The sequence below is a fragment of the Hippoglossus stenolepis genome, chromosome 1 (genome assembly GCF_022539355.2).
Source record: "Hippoglossus stenolepis isolate QCI-W04-F060 chromosome 1, HSTE1.2, whole genome shotgun sequence".
In the NCBI taxonomy this organism is placed as follows: Eukaryota; Metazoa; Chordata; class Actinopteri; order Pleuronectiformes; family Pleuronectidae; genus Hippoglossus; species Hippoglossus stenolepis.
The window spans coordinates 11,163,243-11,180,878 of NC_061483.1; the positions used below are offsets into that span (position 1 = coordinate 11,163,243).

At 40.6% G+C, this 17,636-nt stretch overlaps 2 protein-coding genes across 3 annotated transcripts; both read right to left on the reverse strand.

Annotated features, from left to right (window-relative positions):
- Positions 1-7,215: 7,215 nt before the first annotated feature.
- Positions 7,216-12,025, reverse strand: nsun3 (NOP2/Sun RNA methyltransferase 3). Its single transcript, XM_035163801.2, has 6 exons — positions 11,741-12,025; positions 11,002-11,105; positions 10,428-10,912; positions 9,639-9,790; positions 8,914-9,035; positions 7,216-8,699 (listed from the first exon to the last, which is right to left on the reverse strand). The coding sequence occupies exons 1-6, from the start codon at positions 11,879-11,881 to the stop codon at positions 8,363-8,365; spliced, it is 1,341 nt and encodes a 446-aa protein (XP_035019692.2). The 5' UTR covers positions 11,882-12,025; the 3' UTR covers positions 7,216-8,362.
- A 1,391-nt stretch (positions 12,026-13,416) lies between these two features.
- Positions 13,417-16,305, reverse strand: LOC118113735 (ATP synthase F(0) complex subunit C3, mitochondrial). Of its 2 annotated transcripts, none has more exons than XM_035163681.2 (5): positions 16,197-16,305; positions 15,811-15,912; positions 14,185-14,256; positions 13,878-14,077; positions 13,417-13,757 (listed from the first exon to the last, which is right to left on the reverse strand). In XM_035163681.2, the coding sequence occupies exons 2-5, from the start codon at positions 15,850-15,852 to the stop codon at positions 13,643-13,645; spliced, it is 429 nt and encodes a 142-aa protein (XP_035019572.1). In that variant the 5' UTR covers positions 15,853-15,912; positions 16,197-16,305; the 3' UTR covers positions 13,417-13,642. The 2 variants fall into 2 exon arrangements, with proteins under 2 accessions (XP_035019572.1, XP_035019581.1); XM_035163690.2 differs by having other exon boundaries at positions 16,136-16,250.
- Positions 16,306-17,636: the final 1,331 nt, after the last annotated feature.

The window sequence follows — 17,636 nt, forward strand, 5'->3', positions numbered from 1 at the left end:
CACCGCTGAGCCGAGTTCAGAAATCCTGCTTCATTTTTTTTCACCTTTGAAGCCTCGGTGTGACGACAAGTAACTGAGTCATCACTCCAGAAAAATGAATAGACAGCAGGGAGAGAGAGAGAGAGAGAGGAGAGAGAGAGAAAGAGAGAGAGGAGAGGAGGAGAGGGAGAGAGGAGAGGAGAGGAGAGGAGAGGAGAGGAGAGGAGAGAGAGGAGAGGAGAGGAGAGGATGCTACCAACTTTATCTTTTTATCTGGAGCCATCGTCTGCAGTGGTATTGAAAATGGACAGAGGCTCCGAATGAGCCTGTAGATGATTTACAGGTCTCAGGGTGTGGGAAAACTCTTACATGTGTAACAATATACTGTTGATTAAAGCATTTAAACAAAAGAGAGATAAATCTGGAGTGTGAAGTTAAAAAGATGAGAGCTAACCAGACCTGCACTGCGTCCTCCTCCTCTCTGCTTGTGTCTAGAAGTTTGAGGTTATAGTCCAGATAACCAAATAGTCAGTGGGCATGTTGCATTGTGGGTAATGTACAGGGAAGAATGTAAAATAATACATTTTAATACTTTAATACTTTTTAATACAGTGCTTAACCATTGCAATACTCTGTTACGTGGCATCTAGTGATGCTACATATTGCATCCAGCTGACTATCCCTCACCAGGTAATTATACACTTGTGAAAACATAATTACGACTCTTATTTAAAATTTCTGCCCATGTATTTCCACTAAATCATCCTGGATCTCTAATAAACACAATTAAAAGTTGCTACTTGGAGTACGTCCACATTAGTATTGTTTTGTTTGACTGTAGCCATCGCTCGGGTAAATGATTAAACGTGTCAGCGTATGGCTCAGAATAATTTCATAACTGTTTCAATAAATCTTCAGCTCTAATTTCTCCGCACTCTGAGGATTGCTGTCTCTTGATAGAATATATTTTTTTCCCTGTGCCACTGGAAAAGAAATCTTTGTAGCATCTCTAATGGATATTTGTCTTAATTTACCTGTTTATTTCCACGGAGAAGTTTTTTTTTCTTCATTTTCTTCCTGAGCAGTAATGATTAAAAATTACAAGAGGCTCCTGCGATGATTTAGAGTGAAATATTTGGGCATTTAAGATATTTCTGGCACCTTCACATATTCATATATATCTAATACAGTAATAAAATGACTTGGCGATAAACGTATCGTGTTATGTAACAATTCAATGTTTATCTTATCATATCTTATTTATCTATCTTATGCCTCTGAATGATGAATAGCATCAGATTACAACTGGCTGTGGTGTCGTGTTTTTATCCATAGAAACAAACAGCAGGTTACAGGTTGGTGTGTTTGTCACTGATAAGGACATTGCAGTGTTATTGCTGTCACCACATTTATTTTAGTCTCTATATGTACATTTCAAACCTTTTCCTCACCTCATTTGAATTTTCCATATTACCCCCACGCACACACACACACACACACACACACACACACAGACATGCGCGCGCGCACACACACACACAGACACACACACAGCATGCTAGTGATTAAGCGAGTCCAGGCCTGTCATTAGATTGGGCTGCGTGGGGAAATGATGTCTCAGTAGACCTCCTGCAAAAGGCAGAGCAAGAGTTAAGACATTAATAGGCAGAGAAAAGTCACACAGCATCACTGTCTACCTCTGTGCAAGGACTGGCAAGATCAAAGGCCGAGTCTGACAGAGAGCGAGAGAGAGGGGGTGGATAGAAAGACAGCCAGAGACATAGGCGCAGAGGGAGGCAGAGAGAAAGTCGTCCAGCGACAAGGAGACAGAGAGAATAGCAAGTTCTGAAACCACAGAAGGGCCAGGGAGGCAGGTGAAGAAAAAAACCATCGACAGGGAGGATAAATAGAAGACATTTCCCTTCTGCCACCTCCCTTGTTGCTGACTTCAGATTATGCGCCGCATCGGCCTCAGTGTCACCTTCCCTACGCCTTGTGAAACCGCCTCGGAACAAGGCGCCCGCTGCACTGGTGTGGTCAGCACACCGACTACTGACTCATGCTAATTGGAACAAAGCCTGCAGTGGACATGTTTTCATCGAGGAATAGTGCAGCACCCATTTTGCACCGTTGACTAATTCATCAGGCACAGCCAATGGCGACGGCCGACAATGTCAGTCTGCGGGTCGCTCGTTCCACCAGTGAGACGTCTCAATAACTGACGGATAGATGGTCACAGTGTGTTCTACAGACATTCATGTTATACAGAGGATGAATCCTAAGGATTGTAGTGATGCAACCATCAGGCCAATATTGAGTTTTGTGTTTTCCACAGCCTCAGATCTACTTTGCTGCTACCGATGCAAATGTAAACATTCCATAGCATCAGCCTGTAAACACTGTTATTGTGAGCAGGCTACAATCTTCATCTATCTTAAAACAGGGAAACGTACCAAACACGACCACGATAAATTAAAATCACCAAAGTAGCACAACCCGTTCATCACTGTAGGTACTCAGTGTATTTTTATCAGTGCCAGATTTTGACGGCAAACTGCCCATTTTTTATGATATCAAAATAGAAACAGAGGGTGTGAGAACGCCGAGATGAGAGAGGGATGGCGTCCTGTACCACTTTACAGCTGCACACATTCCACTGAGTATGAATAATAAATATATTATATATAAGTGCTTAAGTGCCTGCATAAAATGCGATGAATAGACTATTGAATATCCCATCTAAGGATTTGGAAAGGAGGCACCAGGAGGGCTCCACTTTGCCTGGATTACCTGCAAATATGCTCTTAATTTGATGAGGTGTCCCCCATTCTATTAACACCCCCATCGGATGTTTTTATGACATTTTAACCTGAAAGTATTGGAACAAAATCTATCAGTTTTAATCAGCAGCTTCATACCTCTTCCCCTCTGACTTCCTTTACCCTTTGGGTGAAGAATCTATTATTCATGCCTCTGCTCCACTCGGGGAGTGTCCACTCCGACAAGGTTTGAAGTCTGGAAGTTTAATAGAAGTGAAGTCAAACTGAAATGAGGCAACTCGTTCTGGGTAGACCTGCTCTGGATGAACATGTTATTCTTGGGGCACGTGCACTTGCAGGGGTCTAATAAGTGTTAACACATGGATTCAGTGTGCAGCTTCATTTAAGTACAGGGTCATGAACTAAAGCTACGGAGCAGCCTCACATGAGGTGTATTAGAATGAGAGAGGGATTTTCTAGAACGATGATGAAGTGATAATGAAGCATGGAGTTTCTACCGTCCAGGCACAGAGTGGCTCATTATCACGCGACAGGAGGAACAATCCAGTGCTGCAGGAAAACGACACAGTTCAAATTGAGAACTTCTTATTTCAATTTCATCCATATGCATTCATTTCGTACTGTATTTTGATGTAGGTGGAAAATGAAGCTGCATATGTCAGTAGAGCTACTTTTAAGGGTTAAGACAACTTTTTCAGACCAAGTCCAAGTCAAGGATATTTAGCAAACTGCAAGTTAGGCTATAAATAATTAAATTAATATGACATGAGGATGTTTTGCTGAAACTCCTTTCAATATTATGGCCAAATATCTTGCTGCACAAGACCTGTCTGCTAAGGTCGTATTTATGTGTCATTGTCCCAGGGCTGGGTCAGAATTTGACACTTCTAGTCCAATTGTTTTGATTGAAATCCCCTTGAAGTGAGCAGCTCTGCGTGTCCGTCATCCGCCCCTTGTCTGTCAGATGGATCCTGACCTGGCAATTCAAGCATATGTGTCATTTTGCTTGTTGATACATGAATAACGAATATTTTGGTTTATTCTCAAAAAATAGCTGCATTAATTAACTTTTCCCACAAATTCAGTATATTTCACATGGGACACATATCACATATCAATTTACTAACTGTAATGATTAGGGTTATTATGAGGTCATGAGATAAGATATAATATTTAATGACGTGGAGAAATCCATGCTATGTGCTATACACATTTCTAATTACTTCACATTTTGATAGTTAACTCACATCAATAATTTAAGCCTGTTCAAAGTTACATTTAATTTTGTGAACAATCGTGACTTGATTCTTAAAACTGCTGCTCCAAGTTCTGTATTTCCCTGTAACAGACGTCTCTCATGTTTTTAGTATTTTTCTGGCATCTTATGAGAAGTCCTGGATCACCAGGCTCTCTGCTAAATCTAAAAAACATCAAAAAACACTTTGCTCTTGCTTTGTTTGCATGTCAAGTCTCTACAGGTGCGTGACAGACAAACAGTGGATGAAAGCCGGAAAATGTCTGTGTTCTTTCGCTTGATCTTAAAGTTTTTTTACTTGCCCTCTCAATTTCCTACCAGTCCCCTTCATTTTCCTGTGACGTCTTCTGTCTGGGGTGACACTGACGGCACCTGATGTCTCTGCAGGGCATAAAACACTTTGTTCTGTCAGCCCTCAAATAAAACCTTGATTGTTCTTCTGCATTATTTATTGGGTTTGGATTAGACAAACACTTGTGCTCGTTCATGTTATACTTGTCTAACCGGAAGTGGCAACATGATGATTGAAGCAGATTTGTTTGAGGGGTTGCATCCCAGTTACGGCGGAGTTGGTCCGTAATGTGTTTCTCTCCCGCAGAGATCAAACTTCTTCATTCTAAGTGTGTTTCTTCTTGTATTCTACAACACTACACACTCATTCCAGTAAAAAAAATTAACAAAGCTTGTGTCTGTCTTTGTGCGGATGGACACGGTGACCTCTGCGAGACATTCCTTCTTCGCAGACTTTATTCCCTCCGAGATTAGTCGTGTAACAATCCATCACGAGCAGCAATCCCGGTCTCTCACTTCCACTGATGGAATATTGACAAACGATGACATTTGAAATGAATGATGGATTCTCCCAAAAGGCCCTAAATCCATAGATCCACTTGTTAACTGACACACACTCACTGTCAAACGCTTCAAGTCAAACATTTTTCAGAAACGGCAAAATATCACACTGACAGACGGTGATTGCGAATCTGATTGGATGCTTTTCTAAGTTAGTGATGTTCTACAGATCCATCCATCCATTGTCTTCTCCGCTCACCCTTTAAGGGTCGTGGGTGGTGGTTCGATACACTATATACTTCATATAAAGAAATCATAACATACAGTATAAGGCAGCTTGATGGTGGTTAGCACTGTCAACTCTTTCTTTTCATGCAGACTGGGGGTTGGGTTAATTGGAGACTCAAGATTGTATCCAAACATGTGAATGAATGGTTGTTTGTCTTTGTATGTCGGCCCTGTGATTCGCTGGCGACCAGGGTGAACTCCGCCTCTCGCCAAATGTCAGCTGGGATTGGCTCCAGCTCCCCCTGCAGCCCCTCAAAGGATAAGTGCTATAGATAATGGATCCCTCATATAAACAAGGGACTCCATAACAATTTAAAAATGAAAGAAAATCATACTACCTGGTTGACTGTAAACTGTGAGTTATTGTCAGAGCCTACAGCCTATACTTAAGGAGAATGCATATCTGTCATACTGCACAGCTTCTTACAAACCTGGAGTTAAATTTCAAACAAAAGACACACTGAAGTTTAAATGGGCGATCTGTTAAAATACTATTAAAATTATTTCCAGGATATTTGGTCTTGTTTTATTCAATTTACAGCTTATTTCTTGGACTGGAAAAGTTCTCTCCAGGTATTCCATTAATGGGAGCCCTGATACAGATTGATATGAAGCTGTCTTAATAACCGGTGACATGTGTTTTCATCATTTGAAATAATAAACACAAAGTGAATATGAGAAGCGAAGACGAACATCATCCCCACGTGTTCTAAAAATGACGAAGCGCAGGTCACATTAGTCTACAGTGTCCTCTGGCATTCAGGTCCTTATACTCTCCGTATCTCTTTCTCGTCCTATCTACTGTTCCTCCTCTGGTTTCGCCTCCTCCTCTCCCCTTATTGTCAATGACTAGCGTTTTAATGATTACATCTGGCGGTGCCACAAATTAATTCCTGCCTCTCTGGCAAAAAGCTGTTCTCCACCTGATTATGCAAAGCAGGCCTACATTCTCTCCCTTTGAAGTGGAGGCAAAGCTGCTTAGAGATTCTCCCCTGGAGGAAACACTGCAATGAGGGGGAGCATCAACAAACCAAGAGTTCACGCAGAGGTCAGCCACATGGTTAACCCCGATGAAGCCCCACTTCATCTCCTCATCTCCTCACACTGATGTTTCGGGAGCGTAATGATGCGCTCGCATTCGAGAGCTGCTTTTAAAAACATGCAGAAGGGAAACAAAAGTAGGACAGCTAATAAAAATAGCTATATAAATGCACCGAATAATGCTTGTGTCTATGGTCACGCAGGGTAGTTGGATGAAACTGGCGCAAGGCTCTTGCAGCTTTCCTATTTAAGCAATCATACCCGTGACAGTGGGTCACAGGCCCACTCAGAACCTCCAGCCTCATATATTTGGGAGGAAGAAATAAGGCTTTATACACACATACGCCTTTTCAATGGCAGACACTTCTACTTCAGTCTGTTATGTTTCAAAAGGTAGAAATACAGCTCATGAATTCTCATGCGTTATTGTCTATCGACACTTCCACAATACTTTCGGCTTCTCGTCTGAGCAATCACAGCCTGATGAAAAGCTACAGCAGTGCGACCAAACGGCGTCGACTTTTCACTCAAGCATGAGACAAGAACCACAGAGTAATGAGCCACTGTAAGAGATGATGCTGCTTCTCAATCACTCTGAACACAGGCAGGATGGAAGATGTAAGAGACTGTGTTCACTCAGAGTAGGACAATGCAGGGATGGAGAAACAGACTGTGTGTTAATTCTGTCATCACTGCTTCGAACAACCGATTCCCGCAGGAAGCCTTAAGCGCCAGGCTATAGTGACTATGAAAACATTTACAGTAAAGTTACTGCAATGGCAGTTATATATTTAAAAACAAACTGGCCAATAAACTTTAAATTAGTCGTGGAGGTTCAGATAGAAAGTTCTGACTTAAGTGGTTATCAAACTTTAATGAGCACAACCTAATTTACAGATTCAAAGTGTGTGAGACGGAGATTCTGAGAGTGAGCCTCTGTGGTGCAAAGTCTCATGTCATCTCTAATTCAGTGTTTGGAAACAAACAGAAATAAATCTCGAGGCATTAACACTCACTGCCAGTGGAATTAGCAGGGGTTGAATTTTTCACCTTACTAATCCATATCATTACAGAACGTTGTAGTCTTATAATAGCTGTTTTATTATCAAACGTGGACACAATGTGAATGTGAGCACTTCAAAAACATGTTTTATCAATATCGCATTAACTGTAAAGCTAGTGTAATGAACAATAAATAATAAATAGAAATAATAAACAGAGGTTAAGAGATCGGGTCTTTTTTTGGCCAATCGGTGTCAGCGAACACAAGTTGTGAAAACCTCACTGACGTTATAACACCCTTGGCCCTGGTAATTAGGAAGCAACATTATCATTCATTTGACCACTGGATGAAGCACGTTCAATATTCACCTTCCGTTTTTGGGCCCTACGAACTTGTGAGGGAAGAATCTGGTGTTTTAGCTGCTAAATGCTCCACTTCGAGCTCAGCACATGTCCCACTGGGGCTTGTTTCCCCAGCAGCAGCCGCAGGTTCAACTCTGACTTGCGGCCCTTTGCTGAATCTTCCCTTCTCTCTCCTCCCATCCTTTCACTCTACAATCTGTCCTGTCAATAAAGGCAATAAAATGCCTCAAAAAGTCATTACAAAAAAAAGAAAACAAAGCTTTGACAGTAGCGGCTGGACACATAAAAATGAGCTTTAAGTGTCTCGAGCAGAGCAGCAGACTCTGATGATAACACTCTAGTTAATTCACACAACCAACTCTTTTAGTATTTTTACATTATTTTCACATTCAGATTTGTGTCCCTGCTATAAAATATCAATTGAGCTGCTTTATATAAATATATGTTGTCTCGGATCTATCTATCTTTGATGCAGAACACTGCAAGTAAGTCGAAATGATGTGAACAGAGTTATATTTCTACTTTGTGTTTTCGTGTTCAAATAAACATTCACATACTCAAAAAGCAGCTGCTTTATACCACAAACACTTTAGCTGCAACACTTCCTCTAAAAGGTGAAAACTGTTTCACCTGCAACAGTTCGGCTTTGGCACACAGACATGTTTATTTCTCCATGTCTAAACTACTGTTTAGAACTACTGTGCTTCTCTAAGAGTTTCACAAGTTAAGTGGGAATTAGTAGGTTTGACAGTTTCTGCGTGCGAGTCAGTTCTACGAGGTACTTTGCATCTCAAAAGTTGCACAAAGAAAATGTGTATGCTTAGCCATTTGTTTCTAAACATCTTCACGGGAGAGTTAGCCGCTACGTCCTTCTTCTAATCCGAGACAAAAACATGGGTCCCCAGGTCCTGCCAGGCTGAGGAACCACTAAGATGCCGAGTCTATTGGGATAAGAAGACACATCACTATTCTGTGGCAGCAGCGAGGGCTTTTGAGAGGTCTGTCCAAAACCAGGGTGTGAGGGTCTAAACACAAAGTGTTCTGACAGAGGAATGGCTATCTCCTCCCACAGGTCTTCAGGTTCCGCGTCAGGAAAGTCCTTCAGCACCGCCTCGACCACAGCGTAGTTCTCAGAGCTGGACAGTGTGCAGGTTGAATAGACCACAAGGCCCCCTGGACGCACCACTGACAGTGCAGACCTGAAAAGAGAGGTTGCACAGTGTATGTTGTTTTCCAAATGTGTGTTCACATTATATCGCCTGCAACAGTACAACACAGGGAAGTATTTCATTATCCCTAATCTGACCAAAAAGAAAGTAATGTTTTTAAAACAACTTTGGACAGTAGTATTAGAGGTGAATACCCCAAGGGCACATATAGCTGATATGTTTTCATATTGGGAACTGGACTTACCTCAGCAGCTGAGCCTGGAGCGCAGGCAGGCTGGCTCTTTCCTTGAGTCTCTGCACCCCCTGCTGGCTGCTGCAAGAATACAGCCAGCTCCGGTCATTAGAACACGGAGCGTCGACTAAAACCTGCAACCAAGAGAGACGGAAATGTGAGTAATTCAGAGTCCGAGTTAGAGAGTACGAGAGTGCAGTGGCATTGAGAAACAGAAAAGGTCAAGAGGAGAAAGTGAAGGAGTAAGAAAACTGAAACAGATAATGACAGAAAGAAATAATGACTTTAAAAGCTGCAGGTTTTTAAAATAAGCCACGTACATGTTATATTTCCCCCCAAAGCACCTGAATCAAAGGGACAAATAAAGTTTAGTGAAGGTGGGAAAAAGATGACGTGTAGAAAATTACTGCCTCCAACACCTAAGGTTAGAATCTTCTCACAAATCTGTCCTGTTGAAAGTTTTACAAAACTACGTAATTACCACAAAACAGCTTGGGTCTCTACAGTCCATTTGTTCTACTCTGTTGCCGTTCAGTCAACCTTTTCATTCTGAGCTTTCCTTTTTTCAACAGTTTATTCCATTATCAGTCAGTTTCAATCACCTTGATTCCTCCCAGCCATTTTTTTGTCTCCCTCTTCACGGCTCCTATTTTTGAATTAACAATTTTCTTCATTTCAGCTGGATGTCTGCCTTAAAGCACAAGCTCCCATACACATGACCGGAGTTCTCTGCCCACCTTGTCGTACGTCACATCTTCGCTCTGGAAACGTTGTCCATCCTGTGCAGACACCATCACCTTGCTGTGAAGTGAGTGAGGCACAAAAGACTCCAGGGTTTTGGCAAGCCAGTCCCGTCTATGAGGGTCTGGTTCATTACAGCAGAGAAGTTCTGGAACATGACAGAGGACAGAATTATTTATAACGTACTAATCCACTCCCAGTAGTCAACAGAGTGCAACAGTGGGTTTCTACTTTTAGAAAAAGCTCTGGTTTCCGAAGTAAATTTCACATTCATTTTCTCCATTGATGTGTCATAATTTGCATATGTAAAGAAAACAACTGGATCATAGCCGACAGGATTTTAACGATTGTGGTAAACATGTCCATCCAATCATCAATCAGAGATGTGGCTTTGATAACTGAGGATTGTGGGTAGTGTTGTACGTCTCCTTGTTGTTATGAAAAAACCCTTTTTTTCTTAAAGCACAGTTGATAACATATGGACTTGTGGCTTCTACAGCAGCGCAGGTCTACCTTGAATGGGTATAATATAATTGCTGATAATAAAAATCTCTATTGAGAAAATGAATGATAGTTTTACCTCCAGAACCACAATGTTGAGCATTATAATCACAGCAGACAAAAAATGTCCTTACAATAAACAGCTTATATACAAAATGTTTTTTTAAGAGAATCTCCTTTTCTCTAAGGTATATTAACTTATTAACATATCCACAATCTTTAAACTCTGAGCACGATTTAAATAGAATCGGAACAAAACTTTGAAAAGTTCAGTTTAGTTTTACCTGGGGTGGCACACTGCATTACTGCTAAGGCTTTCCCCCCCGGGGCGGAGCAAAGATCCAAAACCTTTTCCCCATCTCTGACTTGTAAGGCCAGCACAGGAAGCAGGGAGGCAGCGTTCAGGAGGTAGTACTGCTTCAGCTGGCCAGGCCTGTGAGCCTGAGAGGGGAACCTGAGTGGGTGTGGGTGGATGTAACACTGCAGTGAAGGACGGGGCAAAGTGAGAGACGGATCGGGTTGAAGGTCCTGACCGAGTGCAGGAGAGGCGCTGACACGTTGAGGACTGGAGTCATCAGGAGGGCACTCGGAGATGCAGTGAGGAGACAACAGAGAGTCTTTTCCTGTCGGGTTCAGCGAGGAGACGTCCGTTTGTGGCAGGAACCTGGAGAAACCCTGTGACTGGAGATTCTGTGTGATATCTGTCACAGCTGTGAAGCGGTTCAGCATGACACCATATTGCCAGGATTGAGGGTCCAGGAGCACTGACCTGCAGGAGAAAAGAAATCCCAACGGAAGGAGGGTTACAAACACTGTCTGTGTAAAATCTGTTATCAACAGATTCAGAAAGAAAATTACCTTGCAGACGCCCACAAGTCCCCAAGTTCCCGACTGTACTGCTGGTCAAAGAGGTCCAGAACCGGCTGACATGAGGATCTTTCTTTTTTGCCCTTTTTGGTTACCTGTTAAAAACAGGATGTAGGGAAGATGTTATTGAGAGGTACATTATCTGTTTTTCAATTTTTACAGTGTCCATTGTGAGGAGTGTTATACCCGATAGGCAAATTATATGACAGCACTGATTGGTGGATACATTTTCTGATTGTAATTCTGATTCAGAGCTTTGAATCTTATATTCATGTGTTCCGGAGTAAACATTGATGAAATACTGAGCAGCTCCAAAGAGTGATACTTTATCAGTGAAGTAGTAGTAAAGAAAGCTGATGGGTCAGGATTTTGGCGTCAGCAACATGAAGCATTTGCCTCAACCTGCCTTTTGTCAACAGCCCAGGTTGCTGGTGGTTTCACGGTCTGGAGAATGTTTGCATCACACACTTTGGGCCCTTAACACAAGTAACTATCACAGTCTATCTGGGATTATCATCTTAGTTATGTAGTATAATTAGCAACACAGATGTGACAGTATCTGCAGAAATTATGGGATGCAGTCGTGTCAACATGGATCAGAAGTTTCCAACTTATTGAGGAATCCATCCAATGGGCTCTGGCAGAAAAAGGAGCCTCCTGTAAAACCAGTGAAGGAGACACTTCAATAATATAAAACACAAACAAGCCTCCTCCCTGTTGTTTCCTGTACCTGTTTGTCAGCGGCTCCTCTTTGCTGCTCTGGTCGTAGCAGAGTAGTGAGACAGCGACGCGAACACAAACACCACGTTAGCTTCTCGGTTTCAAAGCTAATTCTCCTCCACACACTGTGAACCTGGTGTAAGAAGAACATTTATTTAGATGTTTGTGTCTCCATATTACTGCAGAACGCGCACGTTCGGATTTATCTCTATTCTCGTTAAATCGCTTTCATTAGAAACATCAGCAGAGGGTCAACACTGACAGGTACGTCCTTCAAATCTGTCCTCCCGCAACATGGAACTATTCTTCAGTTCCACGTGGAAACCTGTTGTGGTGCAGAGAGGCGAGAGCAAATGATCAACATCAAAAATCGAATATTAAAACTTCTGGGAACAGATGATGGATTTAATCTAGTTTATTTTTATTACAATTTAGCCCTATTTGTGAATTCAGTACTTCACGTGTTATTCCCTGATTTGTTCACAACATACATTTTAGGAGGTAAAATGTTTTTCTCACGTTGATAAAAATATCCTACTTTAAAAAAATGGGATTACATAAATACATATTGAGGAAAATGTCTTGTATTTTAAAAAGATGCAGATTAAGTCCAGGAATAGATATTTTTTGTAGAGATAAAAAAACATTTTTATTGTTAATATTGAATTATGTTATATTTACATATTTACATACTCTCATAACTTTTTTCAGTGCACACTCATACTTATAGATGTGCTGTTGGGGCTCCACCTGACTCCTACTATACATGACAGTTTCATTATTTCCACAGATTACCAGTAACTGAAATTAGATCTGAAATTATTAATCAACAAGTTGGTTTAAAGGGAATTTGGTTTAAAGAGTTTTGTTGTTTTATTTAAAGGAAAGATGCCAAAATTCCAATCTTAGAGCTTCTCAGAGAGAATTGCTAATAATACTACAGAATAAATTATGTGATGTATTAATATTCAATATAAAATATCAGAAACACTTAAAGGTTTGTCCTGTTTATGTTTGGTAATAATACTGTTCAGCATTGGTTTGGAGTCAGTGGGTCACTTGACATGGAAGTTACTGAAATATTTCAAATATGAATATAAAATGGAGGACAGACCATCAAATAAAAGGGATGTGTCCCGTTTGTCTAGTGTAGAAATACTATCTGAAATGATGCAAAGTCAGAGGGTCACATGAAATTGAGCTATTGAACAAATATGATTGTAGCTTAATATTATTTTTCATATAAAATATAAACAGCACTACATTCCCCAGAAAAGAGGTGTGCCCTGTTTATTTCAGATAATAAAAGACTTCAGTTGGTTTGGAGTCAGTGGGTCACATGACACAGAAGCTATTAAAAGTAATGCAACTATCTCCAATTCAAACAGGAAGAGTGAATTATTGATGGTCCCTATGATCCGTGGTAATTGCCTTTCGAATATCTAACCTTAGCCTAACTTCTCCGCTGTGCCATTTATCCAGTTTTCTGTGATAGTAAACTCATCATTGGGACTTTTTACTTTGGTTAAAATACAAAGCAATTAAAATATGATCACTTGAGCTACTGAGAATAATGAGTACAATTGTATTGATGATGAAAATGATTTTTGGTTGCAGCCTAACTAAGGTGAAATAAACAGACAAAATAAACCTGGACACATGTAAAAACACAAATGTACACACACATTTGATTAATTAACTCTTTTACTTCCATTATTGGTTGCATGTTTGTGAACAAAAACATTTGATTAAAAATACAATATGGTGTCAAACCGTCATTTAAAATGACTTGGGTTTGCCAGAGTTTCATACATCACAATTTTTTAAGGAACACGAATAACTGGGAATAAGCAACACGATAAGAGGATGACTTTGTGATGTGTTTCCCTTTAACACCAAGTGCTGAGCTAGTTTACATGGCGAACAGAATTAGGAAAGCAACCATCAGACAGAAGAGACCCATAGCTTCAGACAGAGCAAAGCCCAAGATGGCGTAAGAGAACAGCTGCTGCTTGAGCGAGGGGTTCCTGTTGAGAAGGAGAAGAAGTTAGAGGTATAACGCATTAATAATATCCTGGACAGTTACTCCACTTTATAGGTGGAGATTTTAAAATGCCCTTAAATGACAGATGATGTGTTTAATTTACCTGGCATATCCGATAATAAGGCTACCGAACACTGTTCCGATTCCAGCTCCAGATCCAGCCACTCCCACAGTGGCAGCTCCTGCACCAATGAACTTAGCGGCAGTGTCGATGTCGCGGCTCACGGCACTGGTCTGGAAACCCCGCACTGCCAGCTGCTGCTGAGAGGCTGAGATAGACTGTGGTGCAAGGAGTGAGGCAGTCTGAAACACAAACGTATAATGAAGAAAAAAGAATAGCAAAAGAGATCAATTAAATTGTGATACCTTCAGTGTGTCGGGTAGAATCTCTAGTACAGTTTGTCACTCACCTCTGCTTTCCTGGCATCTGAGCCTACTGCTGCTGAGAGTGGTCTGTACAGTACCCGGGATCCAGCACGGATCTGTATTCAGAAGAGAATACAAATAATTTTAAAAAGTAAATTACAAACGCACACATGCACACAATGATTGTTTCTACCTGCATCTTACACTGACATCTGTCATTTGTCTGAAATACTAAACTTCATTTACTCTTCTACTTCTACTCCATTACCTTTCAGATGGAAAAATAGTACTGCACCGTTACTCTGCGAAATGAGAGTTCTGCATATAAAAGGGGAATGATGGGTATTGGCTACCCAGCAGTTTATACATGTGGAACCATATCAACTGATTGACATAAAGGAATGGCAGCTATTCTGATGATAGTTTAAGATGCCAAGTGCTTTCTCATTGTGGGAACTTTTGTGTTTCTCTATAATAATAATAGTAATAATAATAATAATAATATAATTTTAATTCAATACTAAAAAGGAACAATCTGAAAAGCAAAATGAGATAATAATCTGCAGTAATTGCTGCAGTAGACGTTAACACGATCTAATGATAATTAATTATAACACTCAAATGTTTACAGGGCACAATTTTCTGCATAGCACTTTTAATCAGGGTTTTCCCAAAGCTAAGCCGTGCACTGTGATAAACTCTGACCAGGATATTTGAAGGATCAGTTCCACATTGTTTTTTTATATCTGTATTGTTGAGAAACTACAACACACAGACGTTACAAACAATGCACACCGCAAAAAACATTTTTCTTAAAAGAAGAAACTAATTTTTAAGACATACCGAAAGACATTTAAAAGTTCAATCTGTAGAATTTAATGAAATCTGGTGGTGAATTTGCATGTTGCAGCTGAATACCCCCTTCCAAACATGAAAGAGAACCTGTGGTCGCCTTCAGTTGTCATAAAAACTCAAAAGGTGTTTAGTTTGTCCAGTCTGGGCTACTGTAAAAAAAACATGGCAGCCTCCATAGAGAGGAAGTATTTAAATATAAAAGGCCCATTCTACGGTAAAGAAAACAACAATTTGTACAGTTTAGATGAAACACACGAGTGAAAACATCACTAGGATCATTTACTATTCAATGTCTGCCAATAGATCCCTTTCACCTAAATCTTCGACTGGACCTTCAAGCCTTTTTAAAAGGCCTAAAATTCAAACGATTGACTTTCAGACTTTCCAACTTATTGGTGCACCCGGTGGGGAAACAGGTCCATTATCCTGATTATATTACAGCCTTAAGTAACATTTCAACACAATGACCATAGACTGACAATCTCTATTCACAGACTATTCCTGTGACACTAGTTGCTGTAACAGCTCCGTTGTTAAATGTCTCAGGTGTATATTACAATAACTTAAGACAATACACATTCACATCAGTCTAAAGTGGAGCATAAACAGTTGTACATGAGGACACAGGGGACAGACTGAGTGTGTGAGACAGCAGCTGGGGGTCAAACAGGCTACACAGCTGAGAGCTGGTGTTAGCACAGGTAGCTAACACGATAGAACCGTGTGTTTCGGGGCACATATGCAGGTTCGGACACTAAACTACACCGAGGACAGGAGTCTGCGATCAACCCAAACACCCAGGAGGACCCACTCACCACCAGGGAGGGCGTGGAGACGAACTTGGCGCAGGCGAACATGACGACGGGACGAGCGGCTCAGGTCAACGACAGGAGGCTGGAGGTGATGCGAGGAGGCTGCTGTGTACACGAAACAACACAACACAACACAACACAACAAGCGACAGTCAGGATCGACGTGTGATCACCTCACAAAACGAGCAGGAACAGAGTGTGCAAAGTTAAACGGACACACGTAAGGTCAATAATCAGCTGCAGATGGAAAAACGAGGCTAAAAGACGAGCTAGCGGTCAGAGAGAGGAGCTGAGGTTAACGCAGCTGCACACACACTGAGTTACACACAAGAGTTATGGCTTTATGTTGAAATTGAAGTGAGTTCGAGGCAGAGCAGAGATGATCTCACCGGTCTGTAGTAGAGGTCGAAGACACGAGAGGCTCGCACATGCGCAATGTGGCCTTTAAAAACGGTGACTTCCGGTTTCCTGGAGCGACAGAGGGCGCTAGAGAGGTCATCATGGAAACACATCCAGGACCATGAGAGCAGCGTGTTTGAGTTATATATATTAATGTGTTATATGATTATATGTTACATCCTGGTGTTAATATAACGTTTGTACACGTAATATATTCTTCCTCTGTAGATTTATACAAGAAGCTGCCTGAACTGATATAAATAGCCTGGAGGAAGATATCAAGCAAATTAAGGATATAACACAGTTTATGTAAAGTACATTAATGAGGAAAGACATAATGATTAATGTATAGATACAGATACATATTTATATAGATAGCGATACAGATGTAGATATAGATAGAGATATAGATAAATACTCTGAGTTACACTTGAACATTTTTTAAGCATGTGATGAAGTTATGAAATATCTAAATGCAGATTTTTTAAATGTATTTTTTTCTGGAAATCGATAATCATAATATTGTTTCCAAAATCTCTTTATCCTGAAAGTGAATCGTTTGTTCGATTGACCTTATAGTTAAAAAATCGAGTTCTTAAAGTCCATCAAAAACATTATGATACACATATGGTGATAAATGACATATTGGTCCTATCAACTACAGCACAGGGTGTAAGGGTCACTCACTAATTTAGGTTTTTTCAGAGCGAATCTATATCGACTTTGTGAATCAAAGAAATTAGGCAAAATCTCTCTGAAGATCAAATATTGAATATGAAAAACTCTAGATGAATTATACTTCATGCAGAGAAAGAGGACAGATGTTTACTAAAGAATATATATTATGATAAATCTGTGTGTCGATTGCTTTATTTTTTCACGACTGATATTCATAAAATACTGAATGTTTGACACGTGCTTGCAAACACACCAATGTAAAGAGTTCTAAAGGTTAAATAGTGCATGTACCAACTACTGTCACAAGGGGGCAGCAACACATAATCCTGAGTCCATGGTTCACACTGGGAAGCACATGAAGCCTCATTGTTGCCTCTGTGTGTCCAATATATGTCAAATACAAGGAACAATGAAACCATAACACATGCAGAAGCAAAACAGAAAAATGACCTGGAGTCATGAGCTCCTTTAGGACATGACATTCACATATTTTCCTCTATATAGACTATAGACTATAGACTATGTACTTACAGTCATTGGTATATAGACAAGATATCTTATAGCATTTTTGTATCATTCATCTCAGGCATGGATCAGGAGAACCACACAGTTCAGTGTGTTTTAGGTCGATCAATGATTACAGCTGCAAATCCAAGGACATTTAATTTCAGCCATGCCTTCACTTTTCAGACAATGAGGTGGCAGGAGGAAGAATGGGGGATGAATGATAAATACATTTCACCGTGTGTAGA